At 34.8% G+C, this 26,104-nt stretch overlaps 1 protein-coding gene across 4 annotated transcripts in view; it reads left to right on the top strand.

The window, feature by feature from the left end:
- The window catches only part of PLXDC2 (plexin domain containing 2), a 514,506-nt gene that overhangs the window by 342,182 nt on the left and 146,220 nt on the right, over positions 1-26,104 (top strand). For all 4 annotated transcript variants that reach the window (XM_077896883.1, XM_077896880.1, XM_077896881.1 and 1 more), the window contains one exon: positions 21,386-21,508. In XM_077896883.1, the coding sequence (XP_077753009.1) occupies positions 21,386-21,508 (123 nt within the window). The remainder of the gene's footprint in view (positions 1-21,385; positions 21,509-26,104) is intronic.

Genomic DNA, 26,104 nt, shown 5'->3' with positions numbered 1-26,104 from the left:
TGAATTATTATTGTCTTTCCTCCTAAGCCTTGCTCCTTTTTGCATCAATATTTACATTTTTCTTTCAGTTTTGCAGAATCTACATTTTTTAGTTACTTTGGTTTTATTTTTTCTTTTTGATCAGCTCTGCTCACTTTTTTCCCCAAAGACTCTGTTTTACCCATCTCTTTCTTTCCATTCTCAGTGCCAATGTTAGGTTCCCTATCACTTCATATCTGGTTGTTCCAGGCACCTCTGGCTGCTCACTGGGCTCTCTGTATGCTGTCACTCCCTGGCAAAGGAGTGTAATTCTACCAAAACTAAACTGAAATATATTTTTATTAGTGACTCCTCTTAGAAAGTGGAGGAGGGTCCATAATGTGTCCTTCAGACTGAGAAGGCACTTCAAGACTGAAAAAAAAGCAAGTCCCTCCATACCATTTACACGGTTTTACTCAGGGTAACTTACCACGGGGAGTTGGGGGTGGAGTGGATAAGGGGAACCAGGTGGGCAGATGATCCAGGCATGGTTATTCTCCATTCTCCACCTAATCTGGATCTCAATCTCCAGGTTTTCTAAAGCAAAGGGTATGGTGGTGAGGTCACACGGTAGTTATCTAAAGTGGCACCATCTGCACACCAGGAGATCTCTACCAGTTATCTAAAATGAGGCCTCCCAGGGGCACTTGGGTGGTTCAGTTTGTTATGTGTCTGCCTTTGGTTCAGGTCATGGTCCCGGGGTCCTAGGATCAAGGGAGTCTGCTTCTCCCTTTGCCCCTCCCCTCACTTGTTCTCTCTCTCCCAAATAAATAAACAAAATACTTTAAAAAAGTAAAGTGGGACCTTCTGTACAACAGTCATCTATCTCTACTAGTTATCTAAAGGGGAATATTTTGTGCACCATTTTAAGGAAGATCAAAACAAGCCTTCCTACATTCTGGTCAGGACATACATTAACTCCACAGGGCCTGGAACACATAGCCCTGAGGACATTGTGTGGGCAGAACAGAATGGAAGACCAGATATGGAGTCAATGTTGTTGGCACTCCTACATCCCACCTGCTTAGTTACACAAGAGATATCAGCCAAAATTTACAGAGAACCTGTTACATGCTACACAGAGCAGTAGGCAAAAAAGTTATAGTGACAAATGCATTCCCTTCTGCAAAGGAATGTTCAGTTTAGTGTGGGTGACAGACTTGTAAACCTCAGTTACACACAATGGAATAAGAAATAAAATGCCTTATAATTCTTTCTATCGTTTTCTATTTCTCTCACATAAGTTTATTCATTTAAACCTTGATGGTAAATTCCTTATGACATTTTAAAAAGAAATTTATCATCCTATTACATAAAAAAATTGAATTAATTATTTTACCTACACCAGCAACTAATGTTAGGATATTTTGTAATTTTAAAAACAAGTCAATTTCTTTATTCAGTGTTAGATCTTTGAAAACAATTGTCTTGAGACTCAGAGAAAATAAATTTCACTTGTACTATAGATGCTCTCCAAGTAAAATATACACATTTATAAACTAACATCTGGTTTAGTTTAGTTCAAAAGCTAAACCAAAAATGTTAAAGTGAAATGTTTGTTTTGTCAATAAACATTGTAAAGAATCAGGCTGTAGTCATTGCAAGAAAGACATATTTATTTCATTTTTAAAAACTGGTTAAGAATGATTAAATATTGATGTTGTTATCTTGAAATCAACTGTTAAAACTCTAGGATGTTTTATGAAAACTCCATGGAAAGCACAAAAATAGAAGATACACAAAAGAAAAAGAGAAAGGAAACAAAACATATCATTACAAAATCAATGAAATACAAAGTGGATAGCAAGACGAGAAGATGAACAAAAGAGCTACAAGAAAAACTGAAAATAATTAACAAGATCAATAATAAGTCCTTCTCTATCAATAATTACTTTAAATGTAAATAGGTTAAATTCCCTAATCAAGAGGCTTAGAGTGGCTGAACAGATTTTAAAAATCCAACTACCTGCTATCTACAAGACACTTGCTTTAGATTTAAGGACACATATAGAGCAAAGGAATGGAAGAATATATTCCACATAATTGGTAACCAAAAGAGAAAAGGGGCAGCAATATTTATATCAGACAAAATACACTGTAAGTCAAAAACTGTAACAAGAGACAAAGGACATTAAATAATGATAAAAAGAGTCAATACATTAGGAAGATAAAACCAGTATAAATATATATGACCCAACATCAGAGCTCCTGAATATATAAAGCAAACATTGACAAACTGAATAGAGAAATAGACAGCAGTACAATAATAGTAGAGACTTTAATACCCACATTCAATAATGGAAACAACATGGAGACAGAAAATCAATAAAGAAATAGTATACTTAAATAACACTACAGACCAAATGAGCCTAACAGACATATACAGAATATCCTACTCAACAGCAGCAGAACACACAATATTCTTAAGTGTACATGGAACATTCTCCAGGATAGATAAAATATTAGGCCACAAAAGGAGTCTTAATATATTTTAAAAGGTTGAAATCGTATCAAACATAATTTCCATCTACAATAAGAAGAAACTAGAAATTAATAGAAAAAAAAGAAAACCAGAAAATTCACAATATGTGGAAATTAAAAAACACATTCTCAGACAACTAATGAGTCAGACAAGAAATCAAAGGGAAACTATACATTATCTTGAGACAAACGAAAACAAAAATACAACATACCAAAGGAATGGGGTGTAGCAAAAGCAAACTAAGAGGGAAGTTTATCAGTAGAAGTACGTACTTTTAAAAAGATCTCAAATAAACTAACTTTACATCTCAAGGAACTAGAAAAAATCACAAGCTGAGTTCAAAGTTAGCAGAAGGAAGGAAATGATAAAAATTAGAGCAGAAAGAAAATAAATAAAAGCAATAGAGATATCAGCATAACTAAGAGGTGGCCTTTGAAAAAGATTAGCAAAAATGAGAAACCCTTAGACTAACTAGGAAAAAAAAGAGAAATGACTTAAATAAATAAAATCATAAATGAAAAAGAAGGCACTAAAACTTATGTCACAGAATTCAAGAGGATTATAAGATATTACTGTGAACAATTATATGATAACAAATTGGATAACCTAGAAGAAAGGAAAAAATTCCTATACACATAAACCCTACCGAGACTAAATCATGAAGAAATGGAAAATCTAAACATATCTATAATTAATAATTAAATCACTTTTGATTTATAGACTATTTTTGAATCAGTAATCAAAAAACTCCCTGTACAAAACAAACAAACAAACAAAAAACCAGGCCATATATCTTCATAGGTGGATTCTACCAAAAAATTAAGAATTAAAATCAATTCTTCTCAATCTCTCCCAAAATATGGAAAAGGAGGAAATACTTCCAAATTTATATAAATCCAGCATTACCATGATATCAAAGCTATTACAAGAAAAGATTCCTGATTAACATAGATGCAAAAATTCTCAACATAATACTAGCAAACCAAATTCAACAACACATTAAGAAAATCATAAGCCATTACCAAATGGGATTTATCCCTGAGATGGAAGGATGGTTCAATATATGAAAATCAATTAATGTGACATTTCCTAGCTAGGGTTGTTTAGCAAGAAAAAGAAATAAAAAGTTTCCAAATTAGAAAGACAGAAGTAAAATTATCTCTGTTTGAAGATGACATAATTTTATATACGTTGAAAACCTAAAGGATGTCACACTCAAAAAAACCTATTAGAACTAATCAACAAATTGCAGAATATAAAGTCAAAATACCAACACTAGTAGTGTTGGGGCACCTGCATGGCTCAGTAGGCTAAGCATACGCCTTTGGCTCAGATCATGATCCCTGGAGTCCCAGAATGGAGCCCTGAATCAGCCTCCCTGCTCAGTGGAGAGTCTGCTTCTCTCTCTCCCTATCTCTGCCCCTTGATTGTGCTCTCACTTGCACTTTCTCTCTCTTTCAAATGAATAAATAAAAAATCTTTAAAAATTAAAAAAAAACAAATACTAGAAGTGTTTCTATACACTAAAAACAAATTATCTGAAAAGAAAAGAGAAATGATACCATTTATAATAGCACTGAAAAGAAAAAAAATACTTAGGAATAAATGTAACCAATGAGGTGAAAAGACTTGTATACTAAAAACTGCAAAACAATGATTAAAGAAGATGAAGAAGCTACAAATAAATGGAAAGACATCATGCATTCATGGATTGGAAGAATTAACATTTTTTAAATGTTCATACTAGTAGCCCAAGCTGCTCTCTGCATTCCTCATGCAGTTCTAGCACATACTGGCCACCTTCTCCTTTGCTGTTTGAGCTCTCAGCCTCACTGTTGCTGTGTTGCCAAGATGTTGCTTTCTAGCAAGCTGATTCTGACAAGCTAGATGTGAAGGGGAAGCAGGTCATCCTGAGAGTGGATTTCAACATTCCTATGAAGAGCAACCAGGTAACAAATAACCAGAGAATCAAGGCTGCCATCCCAAGCATTAGATTCTGCTTAGACAATGGAGCTACATCAGTGTTCTTTCTTATGAGCCAACTGAGTTGGCCTGATAGTATCCCCACGTCTGACCAGTACTCTTTGAAACCAGCTGCTTAGAATTTCTCTTATGATATTCTTAATGATATCTTTCTCTAGCTAATTTTATTTTAAGAATATAGTATATACTATATATATATATAACATACAAGATATGTGTTAATTGTTTATATTATCAATTATCAATAAGGCCTCTAGTCAGCAGTAGGCAATTAGTAATTAAGCTATCCAAGTGTTACGTGGATTCTCAACTGCATTGGCGGGTTGGTGGGGTAAGTGCCCCTCACCTCCTCATTGTTCAAGGGTCAACTATACATCAAACTAAAAAGCTTCTGTGCAGTAATTGAAACCATCATTAATATGAAAAGACAACCTACAGAATGGGAGAAAATATTTGCAAGCTGCCTATCTGGTAAAGAGTTAAAATCCAAAATCTCTAAGGAATTCATACAAATCAACAGCAAAATAACAATAACTCAATTTTAAAAATAGGCGAAGGTCTTCAATAGACATATCTCCAAAGAAGACACATGCATGGCCAGGTACATGAAAAAATGCTGCAGAGTCCTAATCATCAGAAAAAATGCCAATCAAAACCACAATGACCTATCATCTCACATCTGTTAGGCTTCCTTTTTATTAAAAAAATAAATAAATAAAAGCTAACAAGTGTTGGAGAGAATGCAGTAAAGTTGGAACCCTTGCACACTATTGGTGAGAATATGAAAATGTGCAACTACTATGGAAAACGGTGTGAAGTTTCCTCAAAAAAACAAACAAACAAACAAACAAACAAAAATAGTACCATATGGTCCAGCAATCTCACTTTTGAGTGTTTATCCAAAGGGGTTGAAATTAGAATCTCAGGGATATATTTGCACTCCCGTGTTCATTGCAGAATTATCCACAACAGCGAAGATTAGAAACAACCTAAGTGTTTGTCAATAGATGAGTGGATAAAGAAAAAGTCACTTTTAGTTTAGGAAAAAGAGGGAGTTTTAGCCCTTTGAGGGAGTATTAGCCCTCAAAAGAGGAAGCCCTGCCATATGCAACAACATGGATGCACCTCGAAGGACTTTATGCCAGGTCAAATAAGCTAGTCATAGAAGGACAGATATTGCATGATTCCACTTATATGAGGTATCCAAATAATCAAACTCATAGCGGTAGAGAGTAGAATGGTGGCTGCCGGGAACTGGGTGATAGGAACTGGGGGAGTTGCTGTCCAAAGGACATAAGCTCAAGAGATCTGCTTATATGAAATGCTTACAGTTAATAATACTGTATTCTGCACTTAAAAACTTAAGAGGCTAGATCTTGTGTTAGGTGTTCTTTCCACAATTCTTTAAAAAAAAAGAATGAACAACCAAATGCTTTTGTAAACTTTCCATGAGATCCCAGAGTGCCAATCTCATGGTTACCCTTTCTCATAACAAAGTTAACTTTCCCAGAGGGCAAAGAATCTGAGAAGAATTTGCTATATAGAAAGTTCACAGATCCTCACATACACCTTTACATGTTTTCTAACACCCCGTCACAACATTCTGATCATCACTTGAATCTTATTCGATAGTCTCTGAGTCTTTCAGTTACTGAACAGTATGGAGATATATAAACTTAAATGGCTCACTCAGGAAAACAAAAAAAAGTTCAGATTCTCTTTTAGTGTTCGCCATTCCCCTGTCCTGATTTTGGATTTTAAATAACTCCTCTGCTCTTCCAATAATCTTTATTATTTTTTTTATTGAAAAAGTAATTCTTCCTGCATTTTGACTCTGTTTTTCTCTCCATTACCCCCGATTTGGTGGGAGAATAGCCTGTGGGGAACTTTAATGACCTTTTTAGTTTTTTAGGCTCTCATATTTGTTCATCTGTTTTAGGTTGGGGGCCCTCAGAATAAGATCTCTATCAGAGTATAACATTTATATAGTTCTATTTTATAGCTTTTTAAATATACTGATTTCATTGCCTTTAACATTTATGTTTTAACATAATGTTATTTATTTAACATTATGTCAATACTTATGCTGCCTTAGCTTATTCCAAAGAAAGGTCTGCGTGAAAGTTGGAAAGAAAATCTTTATCATGGAATGTATTTGCTATGTATCCTTACATAGTACTTGTGAAATACTAATGCTGCAGACAAATACATTATCAGCAGGAATATAATGCATTTATAATGCATAATATATGTTATATATATATAATAGATGTTATATATGTATATATACATATATGATACACACACACACACACACACACACACACACACACACCTGGCTATACTTCAAGTTTTCTTTGGACCACAGATGGCAAGTTACAAATGGAATAAGTAACCCTAGAAGTGACTTTTATAGTTCCCTGGAGAATATTTTATCTATGTGTGTCCATGCAGCCTCACCTTATCTGGGGTAGAGCTGCAAATCCAGTTTCATGGTTAAATTAGCAGGTAATCCCTCCCATTTGCAAGCCTTGAAATGGCTCAGATCTATCAGAGGAATCTGCATCATTCCTGCTTCAGTGCCCAGGGCTTAATTAAAAAACAAGTGACTCAACAGGGGAAGATCTGCGATGGGAATCAGCCAGAAGACTGATTTTTGTTGTGGTACTTCCTGCTGTGTATGAGTGACAGATATGACATTGGACTGTTTGTACACTTGTATTCTGAGACCAGCTGTGAAGCCGAGATTTGGCTTTTCCTCCACCTGTCTCCCCATCTTAGGAACTGGCGCCATCATCTTCCATTTGACTCCCTCCTCACCAGTAAAACATCTGGACAGTAATTTACTTTGGAAAACCCCTCTGATGGGTCTACTTCTGGCCACCTCACTCTTCATGTAAGCCTGTTCCATCTTTCCACAAACTATTGAAATAGGCAGCTAACTCTTCACCCTATTTTAAGTATGTCCTCCTGGTTGCTTGTCTACACTCTGCCTGAATAAACTTTACATGGTTTTGAAATATTGCAGCTATACCAAAAAAAGAGAGATAGATGATAGATAGATAGATAGATAGATAGATAGATAGATAGATAGACAGATAGATAATAGATGATAGATGATGATGATGATGATAGATAGATAGATAGACAGATAGATGATAGATAGATAGATGATAGATAGATAGATAGATAGATAGATAGATAGATAGATAGATAATGTAGAAAACTCTGGGTACCCGTTAGCCAATTTGGAAGTTGGAGGGTAAAACAGACACAGTTGAATTTTACTATGTACCCTTCTCCATGAGTTCTCCACTCTTCTTCTCTGGAAATAAACTCTCTTGTGAATGTGGCATGTACCAGAATGTTCTTTGAGTGCGGTCAGTCTTGTCACATGAAGCCCCTGCTTCAACCCTTTGGTGTGTTCCCTTACCTTCTTAAACCCAGGGTCTGGCTGGCATGGCATCCCACCATCTGTTGCTCTCCAGCCTCATCACACACCACTCTCTGGGAGGTCAGGGAAGGCCATCTCCCACCTCTGGCCTCACTGCCTCATGGAATCCCTCAAACATACAAAGCACTCAGTAATTGCTAGCAAATCAGACAAGTACATGCATGACCTCCAGACTCTGTGTTGAGGCACAAACACAGGAAAGTTATGATCTTTACTCTAGGGTTTGTAACAGATGATAAGAGAGGGGGAATGGACCAGGGGGTGAATGAGAAAATAAACAATTGTAAATGGGTTTTGGTAAGACCTGTAATAGAAGTCAGGATGAGCACAGGGATGGAAGCCTAAAGGGTGTAATCAGATTTTCCGGGGTTGGAGAGGATAAAAGAAGGCTTCACACAAGAGGAGATGTTTAAATTGAAGTTTGAAAAATGAATAGGATTTTTCAGGGCACAGAAGGAAGAAAGTGTATTTCAGGCAGAAAAAATGCAGCATGTGAAAGTGCATAAAAACGCCTGGCACCCGCAGAGAGCCATGAGTGACTGAATCACAGGGTTTATGTGGAGGAGATGCAGGGGATGGGGTGCAGTGGCCAAAACAGGCAGGGCTTCATATATTGAGCTGTGTATGGGGACTATTTCCAGTCTCGAAACACAATTTAATACTTATATGGCCACCAATTTGCCAAGCCAAGCTAAGCAGTATATACAAAAATGAGTAAATTGACCCACCTATCCTTCCCAGCTTATCTAATAAGGAGATAAAACAAATCTACAATGCAAAAAAAAAAATGTTAGCACCTTTTTGTCATACAGGAGTGTCTCTGGAATGACTTTATCTAATGAAATTGGGATCTTTTAATTTTTTTTAATTTTTTTGTAAAGCCATTGGTCCAGAGCCAATGGCCACAGCAGAGCTGAGGGAGGATGGTAACAGCCACCTGAAGGGCCGTGGGGACCCAAGTTCATATGAGTTTAGCCCGTAGCCTTCACAAGATGCTATGGGGTTGGGGGGACCTGTGTTCACCCTCTACTTAAAGTCATCAGTAAGTGGACACTTACTGGGGGGATTTCATCCCTTTGTGGGTAACAATAGGAGAGGACCATTATTTTAGGTCTTTCTTAATAACATATAAATACTCCTGAGAGGGGACTATTTTTACCATAACATGGTAAAGATTATTTTCCATATGGTATTATGTACCATAGTACATAATAACTCATCAGATTTTTCCTGAGGGGAGGTTTAAGTATGAGAGAGAGAGCTAATTGTCACCAAGTACCTGCATATGGTCTCCGACAAGGGCAATGTATGAAAAAGGAAATGTTGAAACCTGAACAATGCAACCAACTAAATTTTATGTCTCCCCGTGCCTTCTGTAGCCCGAATTTGCGGGAAGTTTAACGTGTTACTAGTTTTTATTTTCAAAAATGTAAAAAGGTACTGCTTTAGCACAGGTGTCTGATGGAATACAGGCTTGCCCTGGTTTCACTGAGCTTTGGACATATATGTGAGGCACTGTTACGGCTGGGTTATGTCACTGAGGCCAAATTCTACCTGCAGCCACCTCGACTGCTCCACTCACACCGAACAGGAACTGCAAATGAATGTCCAGGGAAAGAATTCTTCCCAGCATGGTCAACCCTTCTATTCTCTGCCTTAGCAGACATAAAGTGAAATTTTAAAAAAATGTATCCCTTCAGTTCTGATTAGTTTGAAGCAGTTTTACAAAAGTGCATTTGAGATACTTGGCTCTCACTGCTCTTCACAAAGGCTAATATGTTAGAAAACCAGGTTACCAATTACAGTCTACCTTCCATGCTTTCCCACAGCCCCCTTTGAGAAGCTCCTCTTTTCATCCTAAAATATGCTCGTTTTGCCCCCCAGAGCCTTTTTGTCAGATATAAATGTGAAGGTGTTGGGGGAAAAAAGTATCTAAAAATCTCTTTAATTTTCCCTGGGAGGCAATAAAATGTTATAGCTGCACTTGGAAGGTCTTTTTCTGCTGGTCCTGCCAGTTAACCTAAGAGTCCCAGAGTTGTTCTGTTGCCAGCCTTTGTTTGCTACATACTCATTTCTGCCTGTTCCCAGTAAAGGTTGTTCTGGCCAAAGCCACTGTAAATTGGGAAACAAATGAGCCACTTTTATGAATAACATTTCCTACTACTTTACCTTGGTTGGATAATCAGATGTGAAGGTTTAATTGAAGTAAAAATCTTAAGAAAGAAATGGGAGAAAATGGCATCTCTAATGAAGTAGCAAGAGAAGTAAGGTGTTCAGATACCTACAGATTAATGGCTTGAGATAAATGTATCTGTTTCTATCTAAGGTGTTGAGGGAATTCTCTAGAAAGAAGAAGGAATAGAAAGGAGAAATAATTGGAATTGTTATTCTTCAGCAGTGACATTTCATCTAAATGTTTTACAAAATATTTTTTCGGTCTTATGAAATATCTTTCTGATAGCTGTTTTAGTTCGATTCTTAATTATATTTCTTCCATGTTCTACAGATTTCAATTTATCGTTTAGATATCTATCTTAAAATAAGTTTATTGCTCCTACATTAAAACAATATACAATAAATAGCTAGTGAAAAAGAAAATAAGATATAAGGATTGGAGAGAAAAAACATTCACATTATTTTCTAATGATATGATTGTCAGTAAATGAAAGCTCCCCAAAATGTACAGAAGAATTGTGAGTATTAGTTCTGGAGTTGAGTAAGATGGCTGCATATAAACTCAATATGCAAAGACAATTGTGTTTCTGAATGCCACCACAAACTTTTAGAAAATATGATTGAAAATAGTTTTTAATAATATCTTCAGAAAACACTAAGTAAATCGGAATATATAAAAAAATGATGTGCATGACACTTTTGAAAAAATTAATTAAAATCAATTAAAAATAGTGAAAGATATCTAGAATGCTTGCAAGTATATATGCATATATATTTATACACACACACACATACACATACACACACAAACACACACACACATACCATGTTTAATGATTAGGAGACTCAAAATCAAAGGGAATGAATTCCTCCTAAACTTACTTAAAATTTCAAATTGAAATTGAAATTTGCAATTTCAGTCAAAATCCAACACTGCTATTTTACTTTTGTGTGTGTGTGGGTGTGTGTATCTTGATAAACTAATCCCAGAAGTATGTATATGAAAGAGTGAAAGACCAAGGATAGTCACATATTCTATTTTTTTTTGATAGCCACATATTCTTAAAGGAAAATAGAGATAGTTGATTCTCCATGTTCTTGATTCACCATGTATGGTGAACTCATAATAATAAAATATTGTGGCATCTGCGCAGGGATTAACAAACAGACCAGTTGATTGGAATACAGATCCCAGGGAGAAGTCACATAGATTTATAAAAACTAGATTTATGATTAAGTTGATAACTTCAGGGATGCCTGGGTGGATCAGCAGTTGAGTGTCTGCCTTTGGCTCAGGGCATGATCCTGGTATCCTGGGATCGAGTCCCACGTTGGGCTCCCTGCATGGAGCCTGCTTCTCCCTCTGACTGTGTCTCTGCCTCTCTCTCTCTCTCTCTCATGAATAAATAAATAAAATCTTTAAAAAAGTGATAATTGCAGGTCAGTAAGGAAAGGATGAAATTTCTAAAATATGGTGATGGGCTATCACTGTAGAGAAAAAAAAAACACCAATTGACTCATGTTTTATCCCTTCAAAAATAATATTAGTGGAGGAAATAATGAGATAGGTAAATTTATAAAATATTTAAAGAACAATAAAGAAGAATATATATATATATGATACATATATCATTAGAATAAGGAAGACTATTTTAATAATTTAAGATTAAGGAAACATTTTAAGAATGCACAAAAAGCAGAAGCCATATGTAATATCCAGAATTTTTTTTGGAAAGCTATAAAGCAAGTCCTAGAAATCAATAATGAAAAGGCAAAGAATTTTTCAGACACTGCACAGAAAGGAAACTTCAATGGCAAATGAGCTTCTGAAAAGAATATTCAATTTCATTACTACCCAACTTTAGGGTTGAGTAGTGTAATTAATCAATGTAATCAAATAATTTTAATTAAGTCATATAAATAGATGTGTCAATTGGTGTAATTACTTCCAAAAACAATTCAGCATTATCTTGTAAACTTCCACATGTGTATGCCCTATGATCTAATCATATAGCTTCTAGGTTTATACAATAAAACTTTCCATATGTGAACCAGGGCACATGTAGAATTTTTAAACAATAACACAATTTAAAATGGCAAAAAAATTGAGACAATGCGAATGTCCTCAAAAGTTGATTGGATAAATGAATTGTGGGATTTTTAAGGTGGAATATGATACAGCAGTGAAAAATGAATGAAATACAGCTATATGTACTTCAGGGATGATTCCCTAAGGATGTAGATTAAACAAAAATAAAAGATTTCAGAAAAATACTTACAATACAAGCCAGTTAAGTATAAACATGCAAAACTAATCATCTTTAGGGATGCATACATAAAGTATAAAAATGATAAAACAAAAGAAGGAAATGATATGTAAAAAAATGTATGAAAGTAGTTAGTACATTTTAAAGATCATATTTGTGCTTTGTTCTGTATCTTTTAGTCTACATGATAAATAAACTGACACATATTGCTTATTATTCATAAATGCATAAGCATATATTATATGCATTATTTGAATTTTATCTTTTAACATTTATTTTTTAAACCATTAATATACATTGTCATATATAAACAAGTAGAAATTAGTTGAACATCACAAAATATCCATATTTGAATGTGTATGAATATTTGAATATGTATTTAAGAATTTTTAAAGCTAAATAGCCCTTGCAAAGATTCCCAAGGTCAAGAAAAATACTTTGTTCATATTTTGATCAAAATAAATCTATTCAAATTTTTTCACAGTAAAATTATAGGAAGTAGAATCTCTTACACTTGAATTATAATCTAATTTGTGAGATAAATGGTAGTAACTAACCACATCCTATTCTTTTTGGCCTCAATGACCATGTACCAAATGAATGAATGCAAGTAATTGTGTATAATAACTGTGCTAGAAGAATATATATTCTAATGAACTCTCCCCTGAGTCAACACTAGGAAGAGATGGCCCTGAATAAACTTATTTTTTTTTTGTCTGTTTGTTTATTCATTTAGCATAAGGCTGAGAATTGCAAAAGAAATGTAAGGCATGGATGTAGAAAGATCTGAGGGCTGCTTTCAGTCTCTCACTGCTTTCAGTAACTAGAGTGTTTCCTATAATAGGCCCGATAAATTTTATAGAAGAATACATTATATCTTTGAAAAAAATGGACTTTTGGAAAGCTAAATCTAGATGGTATGAACCAAGATATTGATGGGTTGGGTGCATCTGGATCAGAAAAATGAGTAAAAACATGTCTGAATTGCTTTTAGAGGAGGTAAACTAACTGGATTATTAACTGGGATTAAGGATTTTATCCTGCCTCTGATTTTAAGATATTCAATATACATTTTATATTGATTTACAAATCTACATACTCTAAGATTACCTCTCCCTCTCAAGAGAGACAATAATATAAGAAAAACCCAGGTTGCAAAAACTCTGTGTTTCATTTTGCTAATTCAGAGAATACACACTCGTTTTCCTTGGCCATGTTGAAAGCCAATTCCTGTCAATATATCAGGTTAGTTCTTAGCAACCAAGAAGTAAAATACTTAACTATAGTGCTGAGTTCCACTAGCTCTCATTACGTGTATAACATAATTTAATATAATATATAATTATAAAATATATAAAAATATAAATATATAATATAAAATGTATATATATGTGTACATATATATGTATGTAAAAAAGCAAAATAAAAATTTAAAACAAAACCAAATGCATAAATTCCTTTCTTTTCTCAAATGTGTGAGTTTTTCTTCGGACATCTAATGTTTTGAATGTTAAAACTGTAGGACGTATTGAAACTACAAAGTGTGAAGTATAATATGAATATACAATTGGGTCAGTGCTCTTTTGTTAAGGTTATTTTGTTCCTCTCACTGACAATTCATCTTCTTAACGGACCAGACTACTAACACTTCTGAGAAAAAGTAGTTGTGATCACAATTCTGAGGCTGTAAAAGGGCACATGTCTCAAGGAGGTTGGAAGTATCACAGTTTGAACCTGACCACAGGGCTGCAGAGATCAAGAGCGGATGAGGAAAGTAATCAGCGTAGCTGCAGAGGGAGCCTCCACAGAACTCTGATTTTGAAAGGATGTCACAAGGCATTACAGATACTCCAAATATACATCTTGAGTCGTAGAACTGCAGCTACATTTCTATAGTCTTTCTTCACTGCACACAGCAGTGTTTTTTAGAAGGGATTGATTTTAACCTAATTTTACAGAAGAAATTGCAACTCAGCGAGAATAAGTGATGACATGAGATCATACAGCTTGTAAAGGATGAACTCAAACCCAGGCTGGTCCAGTCCACTTTGACTCCTCATGGAGGGAAATACACACACACACACACACACACACACACTCACACTGCATGTGTATTATATACATATCCATATACATAAACTATTTATGTATCATCTAACTAAACAGTGTATATATGATACTAGATTGGGTCTAGAAGTTAAATGCTAAGGCATTAAAATCAAAACCATCTGAGGCAATAATTGGCAACAATACTTTAGTTAATGCTACAAAGGAGCAAGCCCTTGGTTTAGAACCTTGATTTGGTACAATGCAGATGGCGGTCTTTGAGAAAGCAAAGCTCTTCTACTCCCTTTTATAGCTTCTTTCTTGTCTAGATGAATGGCATTTCTCTTGCACTGAAAAGGGAAGGATAATGAAGACATCATCAGTACACTCAAGACTTTTTATGACATGACTTGGAACGATTCTGGTAAAACTGTATCCATATCTCCTAGGAATGTCTAAACAAGGATGGGAAACAAAATCACCTTTGGAAGTATGGAGGTGGGAAAGCATAGTTATAATTTCAAAACCATGGAATAAAATTTGTTTTGTCAACTGTAGGCTGGATAGGCCACAATTCTTGGTGAGAATCCCAAGGAGATATACTCCTTTATGTGATATTTTTACTTTAAATTTACCTGATTTTTAAAGTAAGATAGGAAGTATTACAGATTACTCAGTAAGTACAGTATGGTATGATCAGGAAGAAAAAAGTTCCCTACCCAAATACGGCATCTTGTTACATTTGATCATCTTGCTTCCGGGGCTGTTGCTTGTCATTTAAAAAAGGATTTCAAGGATAGTTGTTCAGTCCTTTGAAAAGGATGAGACAGTTTTTACTATTCTCCATAGTAATGGGACATACTGAGGATGAAGTGAAAACCACAGCGGGGCATGAACTCCCCTCTCTAGAGCAAGTTGGAGCCCAGATGGAAGACCAGCTGGTAACTTAGGGCCATCCTTGGTAGTTTCCCAAAGGGGTTACTTAGGTCTCCGTAAATGGGCAGAAATTCCAGGGGCAGCTGATATTCATAGGTTAGGAAACCAAGTTTTTGTTTTCTAGAAAGATTACCCACAGAGAGCAGGATCCAAGAGACCAGGTGGGACTTAAGATAGAGGCTTTACAAACATGGAGCAGCATATCCCAATATTAAGCAAACCTCAGGTGCTAGGGACTAACTCCCAGCTATAACTTGGTGTCACATGTGAGACCAGCATTTGACAGCAGGATCCCTCAATCCCCAGTCTGGAAGCATAAATAATTCAAAGCAATGAGAAGAACCATGAGAGACTCTGAACTATAGAAAACAAACTGAGGTTTGATGGAGGGGAGTTTGGGAGTTGGGGTAACTGGGTGATGGGTATTAAGGAGAGCATGGGATGTAATGAGTACTGGGTGTTATACACAACTGATAAATTATTGAACACTATATCTGAAACAAATGATGTATTATATATTGGCTAATTGAATTTAAATAAAATTTGAAAATTAAAAATAAAATAAAATAAAAAACAAAGCAATCCTCTCATTCTTCCCCACATAGAAGTAAGGTTTTTGAAATATTACCTGGATCAATCTGAATAGAGGGGATGAACTTGATTCTCAACCAAACAAGAGCAATCAGTGCTTCCATGAAAAGCCATGAAGTCTATGCACTACACAAAAGGGAGTGTCATTCACCATCTGCAGTGTGCATGGACTCATCTCCGAAATCCTACATAATCAGAAGCATTTGGAGGAGGGGGAGGAAGGGCTGTTGACAATAACCATTAGGAATTAACCTGAGATAAGAATAAGTCACATTGATTTATTTGAGAACCAATATGGAGAAAGCAAGAACCATAGGCTACCATTTTGTTAGCAGTTCAAAATGAAAATGAAAGAAATTAAAGACTTTTGTCTCTCTTCCTCCTCATCTGTGCAATTCTGGCTCCTGCCCTTTCCTTCTGGAGTTGGAGAGAGGCACTTTATATAGTCAACATAAAGCTTTATGTTGGTAATTTTGTGAACATAATTTGCAGCCAATAATCAAATTGTCCCTTGTTGCTTTTTTTCCCCCCAATGGATGGTTTCGTTGTGATCTGCAATTCCCTGTGGTGCCTTAAGCCAGTGGAATAAAGGAGTTTAGGAGATGTGATATATTTTAACATATATATTTAAAATTTTTATTATAGAAAATACATCTGATATATTTCACCTTCACAGCTGGTTGGTATTGTAAAGAGAAAATATTTGGTGAGTGACAATATTATAGGTTACTTCCCAGGAGCCAGTAGTTAGTAAGCTCACATGAACCTCAGAAATGCTGTTTTATCTTTTTCTTTTTTTCTTTAACCATCTAGGTTGCATGTACAAACCAGTATCCTCACAGTGAACCTTGAGGTCTATGAGCAACAATTTTGTCCAGAGGGAGCCTGTTACATGAAACCTGTCATTGTACAGTTGCAGCTGGCAGACAGTTACATTACCAGATAACTTACCACAAGTTAATTTTCAAATTAGCAATTGCTGCCACATATGGCTTTGTTTAAAAGGCTGACTTAACTACAAACAAGTATTTGTTTGAAAGGGGGTAGTTTATAGCATGGGAGAATGTATCATGATTCATAAAATGCCATTTGTGCATAATGTAAGTTGAATTATGCTCAGATTTCACTTGGTTGCTTCCAGCCAGTTGTCTGCCACAAATACTGAGCAATTTGGCAAAACAATACCCACAAACACCACCCAGTGAAATAACTCAGGTTTTCATGAGTAGAAAGGGAACAGATCATATATAAAGTTAGCAAGGGGTCAGTATGAGGAATCTGTTCTCTAAATCCTCATGGAACGAGGACCATAAATTTCAGAGCTATTTGATTAGCATGTAGGGATCATGGTAGACACATCACACAGGTGACAACAGTGACATACACCAGTCATTTGTACTCTAAAGGGAGCATTTAAGTATTAATTTTCAATGCCCTGTAGGCATATACATTAGCTCCAACCTCTCCTCTGGGGTCAAAAATATCAACTGAAAAGTGAGGAAATAAAATATTTTATGTAGCCCTTTTACACATTAAAGTTTCATAGAATGTTTCACAGGCAATTATAGCCTTTATTACTCTGACACATCCAGTTAAATGAAACAACCATTTGCAACCAATAGGTTGTTACTATTTTTACAAGGCACCTACTCCATCAGAATGGCAGGGAAGGGAAGATATCTCAAATGCAGAACTTTAGACATTAAAGTTTTTTAATTATATGTTGCCCTGTAGTTAGAGTCCATGGCATACCTTAATCCAAACTGGAATAACAAAAAGAAACTCATATCATACCATTTGGGTATGAAGCACAATTTTGAAGTCATATAAAGCTCCCAGTTTCAATCCAATCAACTAGTATACGTTAGACACAAAAGACTTCAAGAGGTAAAAAGTAGAGGAAATTTAAGTGTTTGCTATTTCCTGCAAATTTTTGTCTTAAACACTGTTTTTAAGTGCTTTTCATATGTGTCAACTTGTTCAGCTGTCACAACAGCCCAGTGATTACTCCCCCCATTTAACAGATGAAAGAACTGAGGCTCAAAGATGTCAAGTAATTAAGTCACACCACTAGGGTGTAATTTCCTTGTATCATTAAATAAATTCTGTAATCATATGTCACTCACCTACTGATTAAAGTCTCACTTGTGAATTGCAATAGAGGAATCAAATGTAAGCCTATCTGTAGAATTTACTGATTAAACAGAGGCCAAAATAGGATTTGAGGTCACTATGACTGTGCTCTAGGGTATAGGTATTAGAATTTTCACAGAGAAAATGGCTTGTTCCTTCCTCGAACTCATTTTCGATAAGAAGCATGTAGTGATCAAAGGAGATATTTTATGATTAGCCCTTCACATGGCTACAAAGAAGTTTGAAAAAAATAAAAAATCTATATTTTGTTTGAATTCCTCCAAAATGTAAACAACCAGAAAAACGAAATACATGTTTTTCTCTACAATTGAGCATGCCCCAAAAAGCTCAAGAAAGAAGATAAATGTCTAAATAGGGGTGACAGCTCTAAGTGCCTTTGAAGCTTTGGAAAAGTCTTGCGTCACAAAAGGACTCTTAAATTTGCACAGCTGGTTCTTATTCAACACCTAATCACACTTCCCTGCCCTCAGCAGGCCTATGAGGTTTCTCTCTCACTCAATTATTAGCCACTGCTGAAATGACATTTTCGAAATTTAGAAATGTGATGAGACTAAGTAGAACCCATCCCCATGAGGCATTTCACTCGTGGGTCACCAAGAACTAGGAGTTGGCTTGCAAAATTGGCTAAGGAAAACAAGCAAGTGTTCTCAGAATTCACAAAATTAAACTCCTATTGTGGAATAAGTTTTTTTTTTTTCATCCTTGGGTTATTTTTCACATTATTCTGGGTGGTGCCAGTGGTAATAGTGGTGATAGATCAAGAGCAGGGCAGCCATGTTTGAAGCTATGGTAGCTATTCTTTGTTCATAGTAGCTGTAGCAACTGTACTACTTACAGTAACAGCAATAATAATTTATTTTAATGTCACAATCATAGAAGAATCAAGAATTATAATTATAGTTTTTACATATTCACAGATTCTTCCCTATTTTTACTTACTTCCATGGGAACAATGTGAGACTTCATCTTTGAAATTTCGGAAATTATAATTCTGAAAAACTTTTTCCTGATGAAAGGAAGCAGCAGTTAAGGAGTTAAGAATTAGGTATCTGAAATCATTAGTGGTCCTGCATTTTGCAACTCTGTCTTCCTGGGAATTACTGCTGCTTTTCTTAGTCTTGCCTTGGAAAATTAATTTTATATTGATTCACAGTTATCATACTGCCATGAATTACTGCCCCCCCCATTCTTCTTTAAATCAAATGAAATTTCTTCTGTTAGTACATGGAGAATAGAGAAATAACTATCCAGAGCCACGGTCCCTTACAGAACATTCTCAGAGTATAATTTAATCTTTTCCTTACAGGATTTTTGTAGCCACCTTAATTGTGAAATTATAAAGGCATGCTGATGAGAGAAGAAAAATAAATCGTAGGTCCTGAAAAGTAGTTATTCTTCATCTTGATAATTTTAAGGATGTAATAATTGGCTTTGAACATTGATGGTGATTCTGAAAATTTACAGGGAAATAAAATAAAAACAGTGACTTTATCATCCGATCTTACTATCTTTTAGTACACCTGAGCTATGTGAAATTGCAAATGTACAAAATTCTGCTCCAAGATATAGGGAATTTATCTTAAAAGACATTACTTGGCATTTAAGAAACAAGATATAATCAATGATTAAAATACATGGTAAAGATTTCACTAGTTAAAAAATATACTTTTAAAGGTGAATACGTAAAATTCAATTATGCCCTTGATGAAAAATGAAAAGCAAATCAAGGGAAAGAAGACACTGCTAAAAAAAGAAAGAAATTCATTTCAAAGTAAATAACTGCAGATTTAAATTTCTAATAACTTACCTAGAAATTATAACTGAAAATTTGAAATTATAAGACAACAATACACCAATGAAAGCTTTATTCAGACCATAAAGTAAGGTCACAGAAGCTTTACCACAATTTTGTGGTTTTTAAAAATCTTGCTTCTTTTATTCATTAATTCTTATGCAAATAGAAAAATGATCTATAGTAGCCCTAGGTGTTTAGTAAGCTTGTGATTGCCTAAACATTACATTACAATTGTATTATCACAAATAATTTGTTTTGGGTTTTATTTTATAATATTGAGTGTGTGTGTGCATGTGTGTGTGCCTGTTTACATATACGTTCTTAATTTTGCATTTTTTTAAAGAATTTATTTATTTATTCATGAGAGTCACACAGAGAGAGAGAGAGAGAGAGAGAGAGGCAGAGACACAGGCAGAGGGAGAACCAGGCCCCATGCAGGGAGCCCAACGTGGGACTCGATCCCAGGCCTCCAGGTTCAGGCCCTGGGCTGAAGGCAGCGCTAAACCGCTGAGCCACCCGGGCTGCCCTAATTTTGCATTTCTTAGATTAATATTAAAATTAGTTATCATTCTCTGAGCTGACTCTCCTTTTAGAAAGCTAAAGACTTTGGAGGCAAGAAGCCAGTGCGGGATTAACAATTTTCTATGGATAATCCACAAAATAAATAAAGCCAGTGTAGCTAATTGGAAGTGAATAGGGTTGTAACATAGGAACTATTGAAAGTTAATTCAATATGAAGTTCTTTATAGTTAATTCTCTCTCGTTATCCAACCACTAGAATAGGCTGTAATTGATAACGCTCTAAACAGAGAGGCATTTGTGCATTATCAATGTTTTGCCATTTTATCTGCAACATGTAACATTTTTCTTCTTGATAGAATGCTACTTTTATTAAAACTCAGAAATGTACAAGCTTTTCCCATGGGTCTTTAACATTCTTTCAATTTTGAAAGTAAAGTCCAGATCATTTTCTGCATTTTAGTGTTAAAGGTATCCATGTGCGGATTCTAAAGTGACCCAAACTGAGATTACAGTTTGGGAAATGCAATTAAACTCCATGAAAATGCAATTAAACATCATGAAGATGCATTCATTTGTAAAAAGGACTTGCATATTCAGCAAGTGTTAAAATAACAAGAGATTAATAATGGCAGATTGAATATTTGAATTACTTACCATACCCTAGTAGGGTTTTTAGCCTAATAATCTCTTCCAGAAAATAGCCACTTTTCCCACAATTAAAATTGTACACATTCTAGATTTCTGATTTACCAGTCTGTGAAGTACTACAGGATTATGAGACTTTTGTCACTTAATCCAGACCTGACTATTGTTGATTGGACATTAAGACATTAATTATGTTCCTTTTTGTAGCTACTATATATATTTATTTTCAAAATGTGACTACAATTAAGTTGGAGGATTGATAATTAAAATTTTATCTGGGATTTTCCTTAACGTATTTCCTGTTTTTGCAATGACAGGTTTCATATACACCGGAGAAGTTGTACATCGAATGCTAACAGCCACACAGTACATAGCACCTTTAATGGCAAATTTTGATCCCAGTGTATCCAGAAATTCAACAGTCAGATATTTTGATAATGGTATGTATTGGTTAGCCTATTCCTTACTGAATGTGTAATTTTAAACATTGATCATCAGATTCACATTAATATTTTGTAACCTTTTTTGGTAAACTGGATTATAAAATGCTTAATGCAAATACCTCGTGATGACAAATATTACACTGTAACTATAATATGTATATTGAAATATATGGTCAAAAGTCACTCGTTTATTCATTCACTCATTTGTTCATTGAACAATTGTTTATTAACACCTGGTAGGCATTATAATAAATGAGTTGCTGTAAACGACATCGCAAACAAAGCTGATACATTTATTTGATGCTATTTGCAGTAAGTCATTAGTGTTAAAAATATTTAAAAAGAACAATTTGTTATCTTCAAATAGAGGTAAGAGGCATAATACACTGAAATTAAATTTCTAAAACTTAGGAACCATATAAACCATAGGATAAATACACCTTTTAAAAAAAGAATGTAGTGGATGATTAAAATGCGCTTACAAAAATCAAGTTCTTCGACTTTAAAATAGGAAATAGAGCCTACCAAGGTTTATCAAGTATACTGACAACAGTATATCCCTGTTATGTCTTTTGGGGACATATAAGATAGAGAAAACCTGGACTATATGACAAAATGCTATTCAAATCTAAGTAAAATTTTAAGGTTCTGAAGATAAATGTATTTTCATGTCTGTACCTTATGAAAGTCTGTAACTTTGGTAGAGAAAATAGGCAAAGAAAAGTTTGTTTTGAAAAAATAAAGAGAAAAATTTCTGTACTCTATAATACAGAAGTAGTATTTATTTGCCCAAATGACAATTTCATCTTTTAAAATAATGGAACTATTTGGTGTGAACAGTTATTTCTACTCTTACCTCAAAGACCGAGAAAGAAATTCAGTAGTGGGTGGTATAGACTTAATAGTCTCAGTAGCATTGGGGAAATGTGATCATTTTGCTAAAAGTAATCTTTTGACCAGTGTGATGAAGCCCTTATACAGGTCACAATAGCAAATGAAATAGGAAGATAAACATAGATATACACTCAGAGAAACACATTCCAAACAACATGAATGACACTAGAGTATGTTCCAGTATTAAGTAACTGCAAATGTTAGCCATAGTAAGTACCCTTTCCTATTATTTTAAGAACTATTATACTCTATCCTCCTTAAAAAAATTAATGAGATGCTAATGCCAAGGATGTATGAATAGATTGTAAGGGTACTTGAGACAGAATTACAGCCAGAAACTTCCCTGAAGCTTATTCCCATAACCTTCCTGGCAATCACTTTGGTAAATAGGAAGCGATGTGATGAAAGTGGATTCTTTTCTGAGTGCTGTCACTTACTAGGTGATGTTGGAGACAAACACTCATGGGCACAGGATTCTGATGACAGAGATTTCATAATATTAGCATCAAAATCATAAAGCATAATAAATAAGTCTCTTGTCTCTCCCTCCATATACTCTCTCATATACCACATTCCTAGGTAGCTCTTAACATTTGAATGTTACTTTAATATGAATGACTTTTTTAAATTGATGTATGCTACTCCAACTGGACACTAAATTCTCTGAACACAAGGACTATGACTATGAGAAATCATTTTATCTTCAGTACCTGACAGAGGAACTCAATACACAGTAGGTCTTCCATAATTATTCAGTGAATGAATAAATTTTTTTGAATAAATTTTTAAATATTAAATATGTAGGGTAGTTTTTAATTCTGAAAACTGTAAAAATACTCAGGACTTAATGTATTTTACTTTATTGAATAAATATTTCTGTTTAATGACTAATGGGAGTATTGAGTTCCCACTATATGACAGTAAAAACTGTAGTTTATTGTTTTTATTTAATTAAGTGAGTGAAACACTTTTGAAATTTTTTTTTAAATTTTTATTTATGTATGATAGTCACAGAGAGAGAGAGAGAGAGAGAGAGAGAGAGAGAGGCAGAGACACAGGCAGAGGGAGAAGCAGGCTCCATGCACCGGGAGCCCGACGTGGGATTCGATCCCGGGTCTCCAGGATCGCGCCCTGGGCCGAAGGCAGGCGCCAAACTGCTGCGTCACCCAGGGATCCCCACTTTTGAAATATTATAAGGCTACTCACAACGTCCTTTTACACAGTACCAACTTATGGAAATATTTCCAACTTTGATTAGTTAGTATCACTGAAAGAATGCTTAAGGACAGGAAATTCAACATTTTAGGAAAGCAAAATTTCTCTAAAAGAGACAGCAGCAGTTCATAAAACTGCTTCCAGTATATTTCTATAAATATTAAGACATTAGATTTTAAAAACGAGGTGATGCTTCCAGATGTTATAGGCAGCCTAGATGATCAGTGAAATCTAAGTGAGCCACAGAATAGTAATGCATGAAAACTAGTAAAGTTATAAAAAATGTCATAGAAAAATAATTTGATGATTTATAAATAGCTAATTAGAAAGTATAAATCTTGCTAATGATCAGAAGTCTGGGCATAGAATCAGAAAATTTGGAATTGACAGTGACCTAAAGTGGCACCAGTTCATCCTACTTGCCTGTTTTTATTTTGGAAATGAAAACCGGCATCCATTACTGATCAGATAACTTGATTATGGTTCAATAAACACCACAGGGATGCTCAGTTCCAACTGCTTAGTTCCAATAAGCACATAGTATGGTGTAGGAACGCATGTGATATATGAGCTTAAATAACAACTTCATCTTTGAGGTAAAGAACAGAGTCACTAGATTTTGTGCTGACAGTGAAAGAAAAGGTGTAGAGTTGTCAGTCATACAAGGTAATAATTTGACATATGTATACATTGCAACAGGATTCCCACTGTGAAGTTAATTAACGCATTCATCATTTCACATATTTACCTTTTTTATTTTTTTTTCCTGGCTAGAACATTTGTTTTACTCTCTGAACATTTCAGGATTAGAAGCTATAGTTACCATGTTATATATTGGAGCTTCAGACCTTATTTGTAGTGTAAATTAAAATTTGTGCGCTTTCACCAACCTCTTCCTATTTTCTTCATCCCCTAGGTCCTGGGAACCAATACTCTAAAATCTATTTCTATGAGACCAACTGTGTTTTGTTTTAAGTTCCACTTATAAGTGATGCTACGCAGTTTTTCTTTTTCTCTGTTTGGCTTATTTCACTTAGCATAAAGCTCCCCAGATTCATTTATGTTGTCACAGAGGCACAATTTCACTCTTTTTAATGCTGAATGATATTCCTGTGTGTGTGTGTGTGTGTGTGTGTGTGTGTGTGATCTATTCATCTGTAGATAAACAATTAGGTTGTTTCCATATTTGGCTAGTACGTGTAATGCTGCAATGAACAAGAAAGTACAGAGATCTCTTTGAGAATTGATTCTGTTTCCTTCAGTATATACCCTGTGGTGGGATTCTTAGATCCTACTGTAGTTCTATTTCTAGTTTCTTGAGGAACCTCCATACTGTCCTCCATAGTGACCATGCCGATTTACATTTCCAGCACACTACATGGTTTTCCTGTTCTCCACATCCTCTCTAGCGTTTATTATCTCTTCTCTTTTGGACAACAGACAGCATAACAGGTGTGAGGCGATATCTCATTGTGCTTTTGATTTGTATTCCCTTCATGACTGGTGTTGTTGAGCACCTTCTCACATACCTGTTGGCCATTTCTTTATCATCTTTAGAAAAATAGCTGCTTAGGTCCTTTGCCCATTTTTTCTTTGTTTACTACTTACTTATATCAGCTCATTGTATATTTTGAATATTAATATATTATTGGATATGTGGTCTGCAAATACTTTTTCCCATTCCATAGGCTGCCTTTTCATTTTGTTGGTTTCCTTTGTTGTACAGACTTTTTGTTTGACATAGTCCAACATGTTATTTTTGCTCTTGTTGCCTTACTTTTGGTGTCAAATAAAAAAAAATAATAATTACTGATACATACCAAGGAGCTTAACCTCTGTTTTTTTTTTTTTTTTTTCTAGGAGTTTTATGGTTGCAGGTCTTACAATCAAGTTTTAAATCTATTTTGAGTTTATTTTTGTGTATAGTGATTTAGGGATTCAGTTTCACTTTTTTGCATGTGGCTATCCCCTTTTCCCAACGCAACTTATTGAAGACACTATCCTTTCCCCATTGTTATATTCTTGGCTTCTTTATTTAAAATTAATTGACCACTTAAAAACAGGTTTATTTCTGGGCTATCATGTTCTGTTGATCTAGGTGTCTTGTTATGCCAATACCATACTGTCATGATTACTAAAGTTTTGAAATCAGGAAGTGTGATGGTATCAGTTTTGTTTTTCTTTTTAAAAATTGCTTAGCTATTTGGAATCTTTCAGGTTTCCATACAAATTTTAGGATTCTGTTTTATATAGATGAAAAATGTTATTAGAATTTTTGTAAGGATTCCATTGAATCTGTAAATTGCTTTGGATGATATGACATTTTAACAATATTAATTCTTCCAGTCAATGAATATGGAATATTTTTTACAGTATTTGTGTCTCCTCAATTTCTATCATCAATATCTTGTAGTTTTCAACATACAGATCTTTCATATTCTTGTTTAATTTATTCCTAAATATTTCTTTTTGTTTTTGAACCCA

Source organism: Canis aureus, chromosome 5 (genome assembly GCF_053574225.1).
Source record: "Canis aureus isolate CA01 chromosome 5, VMU_Caureus_v.1.0, whole genome shotgun sequence".
Classification (NCBI taxonomy): Eukaryota; Metazoa; Chordata; class Mammalia; order Carnivora; family Canidae; genus Canis; species Canis aureus.
Note: the sequence above shows the minus strand (reverse complement) of the source record. Positions and strands in the feature narration are given on the sequence as shown.